The 9,310-nt window shown below is 32.8% G+C and overlaps 1 protein-coding gene across 1 annotated transcript; it reads right to left on the bottom strand.

Moving 5' to 3' along the window:
• Positions 1-932: 932 nt before the first annotated feature.
• Positions 933-7,697, bottom strand: LOC111191724 (sialic acid-binding Ig-like lectin 15). The gene is made up of 4 exons (XM_049470870.1): positions 7,262-7,697; positions 3,357-3,734; positions 1,839-1,902; positions 933-1,713 (listed from the first exon to the last, which is right to left on the bottom strand). Exons 1-4 carry the CDS (start codon positions 7,695-7,697, stop codon positions 1,662-1,664), a joined length of 930 nt encoding a protein of 309 aa, XP_049326827.1. The 3' UTR covers positions 933-1,661.
• Between the last annotated feature and the right edge of the window lie 1,613 nt (positions 7,698-9,310).

The following is a 9,310-nucleotide window of genomic DNA, read 5'->3' as shown; positions in this document are numbered from 1 at the left end:
ATGAATGGAAGTAAATGAAGCTAAACGGCTAAAAACATACATTAAAAATATTGTCTAACTATTTGTCCAAGATATTTATTTAAGCTGGGAAATAAAAATGTATTTTGATAAAAACTTAAAGAAAATGTACCTCTAACTCTCTATTTTCTGCAACAAACTGTAGTTCAACCTTGATTATCAAATGCCAATTTATGCAAAAATAATTAAAAGAGGAAATAAATATGATTTTTGTACGTCTAACGTCTTATAAATATGATAAATAATTAAAATAATATGAAAAAAATCCAAAGCCATATGCACAGTTTTAATTAATTTGACATTTTACATTAATTTGAACATTTTTTTTCTAGCTAAAGAACTGTTTAAACATCAGTATGAAACATTGCCATTTGATTTATTTTTCCTAAAATTTAACACCATCTGTTCAGTATGTGACAGCATAAAGGGACACTATAAATCTGGATTTTGAAACCAGGTTGTTCACACACACAACCTGTTTCCTGTTGGCTAAAATTCAAGAGCCCCCAGCCTCTGCATCCTAATTTACACTCTTCCTGGTACAATAGAGTTAAAGGCAGAATGTAATTTTTAAATAACAAACAAATGAGCTTCAAACTTTTGATAAACTTTTATTCTAAAGTATAATAGCATAACATGAGTTATGTTACCAATAAACAATCAGATCTTCATAATATCATTCATAATATTGTTGAGACATGACAAAACTGAAGAAATGCATAAAAAACAAACCAAACAGGTTTGTGTGCAAGTAGGTGTTTTGAAGCAATGTACATTGGAAAAATAAATTATCAAAATACATCAAAATGTACTGTACATAAAGGCAAGAAAACACAAATAAAAGCACAAAAATGTACATAAAGTATGAACATAAGCAAAAATACATAATATATAATAAATAAGTATTTGGCAATACAAAATAAAGAAACTAAAAACAAGCAATTAAACAAACAAATGCAAGGGAAATATAAAGTATACTTGTTACTTGTAAATTAATGCTATTAAAAAACTTTATTGATTTCCAATATTATGTCAATTAAATAATCAAATAATAAGACAATAATGAATTTTTATTCATTTTTAACCCATGGGGTGGCTGGTATTTACTGCTCAAAAACCTTCCTCTGACTTTGTAAATGGGTTATTCCAACAATCTTTTGTTTGTTTTTATATATTCGACAGACATGTATTTATTCAGACGCAGCTACAACTTTTAGCACAGCTTCATGGCTAAATCATTTAAGACCAGGTTCAAAATAAACTACTATACATGGTTAACTTGAGGAGATTATGAATGGGGTATTGATGCCATCTACAGAGCTGTGAGGGTAATGCACTTAGGTTGTTCCTATATATCTCAACATACACTGCCTGGCCAAAAAAAAAACAACAACAAAAAAAAAAACTCTTTTTTAGGGTTTGACGTCTGAAGATAGTTAAAATTTTCCTCTGCACAAGCCAAGTAAAATATGTACACATTTAATATAAAGAACAGTAGAAAAAAAAACATACAATTAATCTTAAGAGAAATTCTTAAGGGCAAAATCTGTTCCTTAATAAATGTTTTTTGCTAAATTATCTGTATGAATCCTTTTATAAATACCAGATTTTTAACTTGTAACGTGTTACTGATATTTAATGAATTATTTTGAAGTTTTAGTTTCAACCTTTCTTTCATTCATATAGATTCCATCTCTGTTCAAATAAAAGAGAGAGAGAAAGAGAAATTAACAGACAGTTATATAGATATAAATACTTCTTATATGTCCACACCATCAGAATAATCACATATTTAAGTGAAACAGAAGTTGTAAACTTACAGGTCAGGCAGACGCGGGTAATTATGATAGACGTTGTCATCGTTCTCTGAGGGTTTGTTATGACCTGCAAAATGAAAAAGTAAATCAACAAAATTAAATTAATTTGATAAATTACATATAAAACAGTCTGTCAATAAATGTCTATTAGTTTCTACCAAAAATATACAGTAATAATATTTATTACATGTCAAATCTCACTCTATTAAAAGCTGTAATACTTTCTAATTAATTAATTGTAAATTAATATTTCTATTATACAGTATTTTTCTGCATTTTTTCTCCAGAATGAATTACTGTAATTTTAAAATCCTCTACTGGTACTGGTAACTTTGGCTGTTAATTTATTGTAAAATTTACATTGTTAATGTCAGACCTTTAGCTTTGTATGTCTTTTGTGTTTCCTTTTCTATTCCTTCTGTTCCTGTCCTGCCTTTCAGCCTGTTTTGTTTTACTCTCGCATGTGCTCTACAAGCACATGGCCCTGTGTTTTTGTCCTGTCTTCACCCTAGCCCCGCCCTAGTAATTAGTGTTGTCACCTTGTTTCTTGTTTGTAACCCCGCCCCCTTGTTTCCTGCCATAGGTGTTACTTATCCTCCTCTTATATATAAGCGTGTTTCTTGTGGAGTCTGTTTTCTTACATTTGATTAGTCTTTGTCATTGTTAATTAGTTATCCCAGTGTTGTTTACTGTGTTTATTCGATCCTCAAATTAGTTTTCTGTGTTTTTTTTTTTTTTGCTTTTATTTATATTAGGGGTGTCAATGTTAAAGCGTTAAATTACACTGTTAATTTGGAATCAGTAACGCATTACTATTTTTTTAACGCAAGTTAATTAAGGCACCAATTTTGACTCCTACTTCTGCTGTAATCTGCCCCGCCCCCGACCAACGCTCTAATCTATTATCTTGCTGAACGACTGAACGTCGCTCTCATACGGTGTTCAGCAGTAACACTCCGGTTCAGACTTCCAGCTTAGAGCCGGTTAGAGTTCTCTCTCTCTCTCTTACTCATACACACACACGCACTCCTGCACTGCACTGCTCATCATCTCTGATATTTTTTAAATATTCAAGTAAATTTTATACACAACCAATTTTACAGCCCAATTTATCATGCATTCTTTATTCCAGCACCCTGCGTTGATTTTTATCTCCTCTCAAACATAAACTATTATTTTAATTGACACCACTAATATACAAATAGTTGCATTTTACATTTCTTACATTCATTCTTTTATGTACATTTAAATATCCACTATAGTAATTTACGTCTGAGGAAAAACAAATGCGATTAATCGCAGTTAATCACAGAATGATTAATCTGATTAAATTTTTTAATCGACTGACACCCCTAATTTATATATATTTATGTTAAAATAAAATATTCCTGCAGTTATGTCCGCTTCCAGTTGTGACAGCTGACTTGGAATCCAACACAAAACATAGCCAACATTTTACAAAAAATTATTATAATAAATATATAAAATTATCATTATTATATATTTTATGCAGTTCTTTACCTCTCTTGAAGAGGTTTACCAGGACACACAGAAGGTAAAGGAGAACAATTCCCAATGTGACCGCCAACACTACAATCATGGTTATATAGACACGTTCGTTACATGCAGCTGCCAGTGTGCCAGACTCCTGGTTGTATATTGATAGGGCAACTTTCTGTTTTTCTAGATCTATCTGGCAGGTGTAGTTAGTGTTTGGAGATGCAGGAACAGAAGATGATGATGAATAAATGCCGTGCTGGTTGAGTATCTTGGAGAGGTTCACCGTGTTGGGCTGGGTCCAGATCACATTTGGTGGAGGGTCTCCGAAAACTTCACAGGTAACCCAGCGCTCCCCCTGCTCATTGGTCTGGACATAAATACGCCGCAGTTCTTTGGGCACTGTGAGATACATGGATGGACAGACAGACATATGGATGGATATACAGGAATAAATAGACAGACATACGGATACAGTGGATTTGCAAAATTATTCATTAACTTTTTCACATTTTGTCACCTTACAGGAATAAACTTAAATGTATTTTACAGAGGTTTTAGGTGATAAACCCACGCAAAGTAGCACATAATTTCAAAATGTTTATAAAATAAAAATCAGAAAAGTGCAATGTGCAAAAGTATTCAGCCCCCTTTACTCTGAACCTCCTAAATGAAATCCAGTGAAGTCGATTGCCTTCAAAAGTAATAAGTTAATAATTTAGTCTCAGTATAAATACACCTGTTCTGTGAATGTCGCAGTGGTTTGTTAGACTAGTTAACAAACAGCATCATGAATAAAAACATATCCCAAGCTTTAAGCATCCCAAAGAGCACTCTTGAATCCATCATCCAAAAATGGAAAATATATTCCACAACTGCAAACCTAACAAGACATGGTCATGGTCCACCCAAACTGACAGATCAAGCAAGGAGATCACCAGTCAGAGAAGCAGCCAAGCGGCTCATGGTCACTCTGGAGGAGCTGCAGAAATCCAAAGCTTAGATGGGAGAATCTGTTGACAGGACAACTGTTAGTCGCGCACTCCAAAAATCTGGTCTTTCTGGAAGAGTGGCAAGAAGAAGGTGCTGTGGTCAGATGAGAGTTTCAGATGAAGTATTGGTACAGGGGGCTGAATTCCCTTTGCACATCTCATTTTTCAGATTTTTATTTGATTACATTTTTAAAATCTATGTATAATTGGTACTTAATTGTAATTAATTAATAATGAATATTATGGCAAGGTAAAAATAGTGTGATTGCGCCTTGCTGCACAGAAATGCAGACATCATGTTCACAATAGCCAACATCGCTCAGATGTGTATTAATCAGAAACGCAGACATTGCGCCCTGAGGTGCACAAAAAAGTTGACGTCATGCTCAGAAACGCGGAAAGCATGCACAGCAAGGACTACAATATAAGATATACAGCTAGGGAAAAAAAATAAGAGACCACTTAAAAATGAAGAGTTTCTTTGATTTTACCAAATTAAAAACCTCTGAAATATAACCTCTGGAAGGTGGATGATCACAAGCCATTAAACCAAGCTGAACTGCTTGAATTTTTGCACCAGGAGTGGCATAAAGTTATCCAAAAGCAGTGTGTAAGACTGGTGGAGGAGAACATGCCAAGATGCATGAAAACTGTGATTAAAAACCAGGGTTTTTCCACCAAATATTGATTTCTGAAGTCCTAAAACTTTATGAATGTGAACTTGTTTTTTTTGCATTATTTGAGGTCTGAAAGCTCTGTATCTTTTTTTGTTATTTCAGACATTTCTCATTTTCTGCAAATAAATGCTCTGAGTTACAATATTTTTATTTTGAATTTGGGAGAAATGTTGTCTATAGTTTCTAGAATAAAACAACAATGTTAATTTTACTTAAACTGATTCAGAAACTGAAGTGGTTTCTTTTGTGTAAATATATCATGAGTGCGTTACAGGACCAATTTTGTCCTGTTTTTTTTTTTTTATTCAATGGAGTCATATTTTTCAAAATTAAGTTGTAGTATATTTACCTGGTGTGTGTCTGTAGACTATAAGTGATATATACAAGTTTCAGTAGCAATGTATTTTATTTGCTGCCATTTTCAGCAAATGTGCTAAAGGTTGAGTGTTTTAAGAAAATGTAAGTTTGTATTTTGTTCTATGTTCCTCTGTCCTTTGGAAGATGTAATTTTGGAGAGTTTAATAGAGGGGTGTCTAAACTTTTCTAGTTGGGGGCCAGAAGGAGAAATATATGTGCAGTCATGGGCCACAGACTCTGTAATAAAACAAATAACAAAATATACTACTTATAATACATTTTCTTAATTACTGTCATTTACACACCATTGTACTTAAGTTACTATCTTTATCTATCTTTGACAGTGTTGTGTAAAATAAGATTTTTTCAAACTGATGTTTTGACCCCAAAAAAACTTCGAAAAATTTTTGGACCAAAAAAAATTTGACCCAAAAAAAAAACTTCGAAAAATTTTGGGACCAAAAAAATTTTGACCCAAAAAAAAATTCAAAAAATTTTGGGACCAAAAAAATTGTGACCCAAAAAAAATTTTGAAAAATTTTGGGACCCAAAAAAATTTTGACCCAAAAAAAACTTTGAAAAATTTTGGTACCCAAAAAATTTTGACCCCAAAAAAATTTCTAACAATTTTGGGACCAAAAAAAAATTGACCCAAAAGAATTTTCTAAAAATTTTCGGACCAAAAAAAATTTTGACCCAAAAAAACTTCGAAAAATTTTGGGAACAAAAAAATTTTGACCCGAAAAAAAATTCAAAAAGTTTTGGGACCAAAAAAATTTTGACCCAAAAAAAACTTCGAAAAATTTTGGGACCAAAAAAAACTTTGAAAAATTTTCGGACCCAAAAAAATTTTGACATAAAAAAAAATTCGAAAAAATTTTGGACCAAAAAAATTTTGATCCAAAAAAAATTTGGAAAGATTTTGGGACCCAAAAAATTTTGACCCAACAAAAACTTAGAAAAATTTTGGGACAAAAAAAAAATTACCCAAAAAAAAATTCTAAAAATTTTGGGACCAAAAAAATTTTTTTTCCCAAAAAAAACTTCGAAAAAATTGGCCCAAAAAAAAATTCTAAAAATTTTCGGACCAAAAACAATTTTGACCCCAAAAAACTTCGAAAATTTTTTGGACCAAAAAAAACTTCGAAAAATTTTGACCCAAAAAAAATTCTAAAAACTGATGTTTCATTTCATAATGCTTTCCTGAAAGCTCAGGAACATTGATGTAGGCAGGGTTGCCAGATTCAACAAAAATATTCAGCCCAAAGTCAGTCTAAAACCCGCCCTTCAGAAGCTTAAATGAGCCCAAAATACATATCTATTACACGTTTGAAGTAAATGGCAAAACAGCTATAAGTGTATGACTTAGTATTTTTTTATAAGGGATTTATTATAGGTATTGCTATTTATCTTAAAGTCAATAATAATATTGTAACATTAGTGTTTTATTAGTTCTGTTTTATATCCCAGTTAAAAATATTTAATGGTAACATAATTCTCCAAACATTTTCTGTTCTTTCCCCTCCTGAACTCTCTTCTCTCCTCTTTAACATTTTTTTTCTCTTTTGGTGATTTCTGGTTAAATTGTGATTTTTTTTTTTGTTTGTTTTTTTTGTAACTTTTTTTTGGTTTTTTTGGTGGCTACTGTAATTTTGAAAAGTAGCCCAAAAAAACGCACCCGCCACCCCTGAATTTTCGCCCGCGACTGGCGGAAAAAAAAAATTTGGCGGAAAAAACGCAAAACTGGCAACTTTGAATATAGTCTGGACACCCCTGGTTTAAAACGTTGTGTGTGAGCAATGGGAAGGCCGAAACTCGAATATCTGCTGAATATGGAATTTCAAAGTAATTTACCAAGCTTTACCAGCATATGGTTTAAGTAACATTTGCGGCATCATCTTACCTTTCACTTGAAGTACAATTCCCTGGGATGTAAATTTGTCGCTTTGTTCAATCCGACAGAAGTATACTCCAGTGTCTGTAAATGAGACCATGCTTATCTTCAGGGATATGTTTTTTTCTGTTATATTTCCCGCGAAGGAATAGCGTCCGTCGGACTTGCTGCAGTTATTGCTACACTGGTAGATGACAGGACCAGTATATGCCGTACTCTTCCACCAAACCACAGTTGCCTCTCCAGTCAGCGTATCATCAATAACTCTAAAACTGCAAGGTATTATTAAATCTTTCCCCACACTTCCGTTGACAAGATTTGGATAATCCATTTTTATTGTACCGCTGACGGCTACAAAAAAAAGATAATAAAAACCCATCAGCAGAAGAATAGTGTCTGTAGTTCGGCATCCTCCTATTTCCTCTCCACAAAGCAACAAATACATACACTTAATAATGAAACACAACTTTTTGTAAGCATCTAATACATGCAGTTAATAAGGGTGTTACTAATATGTAATATGTGCATATGTAAAAACTTACCAACCAAGCAATGAACTATGAAAAACAGAGCAGACCTGGATCTCATCTTAAAGCCTTCAAACGTCTTCTTTGCAGTGAAGCTGCTCATAAGCACAGAACAATAAATCACAAACAGACCACCAGAGTTTCCTCACATGCATTATTTCCTCTGTGGGGGCGGGTGAAGATTTGTAAGATTGTTAAACTAATGCTGGCCTACTCCAATACACTTATTTTACTCTCACAGACAAAGACATGTTATATTTTACTGACTGGATCACCTCTCAGGTTCCTAAAGCTTTTACTGAAATGGAAAAATCTACTTTTTGCTGCAGCGCACACAGCAAATGATGTTTTTTTGGAATAAACTCCCTGAGAGTTAATATCAATTCATTTTAAGTGTATATGCGTGACCATCGAATACTCTCTATGACTAGAGTTAAAGTAACTCTTTTCTGGGAGTTTTTGGCCTTTTAACTCTTTTCATGAGTTAAATCTGAACTGTTGTGGGAGTTAAAATATTTATCCCATCTAGAGTAAAATACAGATCTCAGCCAGAGTTACTTTTACCATATTTTTTTCACAGTGTTAATAAATAATGCAAAAAATTGTGTTCTAAAACTAATATAAAAAAATGGAATATTTAACCCCCTGGAATATTTATGAGTACAAATTATTGCAAAAAGCATAATTACTGATTACAATAACAATTTCATAATCAACAAGTGTATGCCAGTGTGTATTTTTCTACTGCATGGCAACTTTAATCTTGCATTGCAGCTGTCACACTTAACAGTGCAGAAGATGGTAACTTGCTCTTATAGCCAACAACACGTTGGCTAAGCAATCAACCATTATATAAAATATAAAGGAATAGTCCATGGAAGGAGCCCTGGTGGGCAAGACTTCACACTGATGGTAAGCTGGGATTGGGGGACATGCCCATTAGAGAGTTCAGTCACGCTCCTCAACACCTTGGAATAAACTCTGAAATAAACCACCAAAGAGTTCCCCTCAACTCAACTTGTAGTTTAAGTTTGAGAATAAACTCACACACTTTCACACATTTTTGTGGTTTAACTCCAGATTTTTTACCTCCAGAAATGTGCTGTGTAGTATTTCAGAGTATACCTTTCATTGGGTATTTCATGATATTTTATCTAAAGGTTGTTTGCCAAGCTGATGTGTTGTTGGTGATAAGAGCAAGTTATAAGATGGTCACACAAATACACTTAAAATTAGTTAATATTAACTCTCAGGGAGTTTATTCCAACAACCATAATTTGCTGTGCAGATTTTTGAACTCCAGAAATTTGCTGTGCACCAGCAGGCTGCAGGAAACTCATCAACTCTAAAGCTGGCTAGAATCAATATAAACTTTTCATTTCTAACCACATTCAGACAGCTTGTAATTGTTTAACATGACTTTTATCTTTTTATTTATTACATCTTTTTATTTATGTAATTTTCTGTTTTGCATTTTGACTTTTGACAGTTTTATACATTTTATTAATTTAATAATTTTATTTTCTGTTTT

Source organism: Astyanax mexicanus, chromosome 22 (assembly GCF_023375975.1).
Source record: "Astyanax mexicanus isolate ESR-SI-001 chromosome 22, AstMex3_surface, whole genome shotgun sequence".
NCBI lineage: Eukaryota > Metazoa > Chordata > Actinopteri > Characiformes > Acestrorhamphidae > Astyanax > Astyanax mexicanus.
Note: the sequence above shows the minus strand (reverse complement) of the source record. Positions and strands in the feature narration are given on the sequence as shown.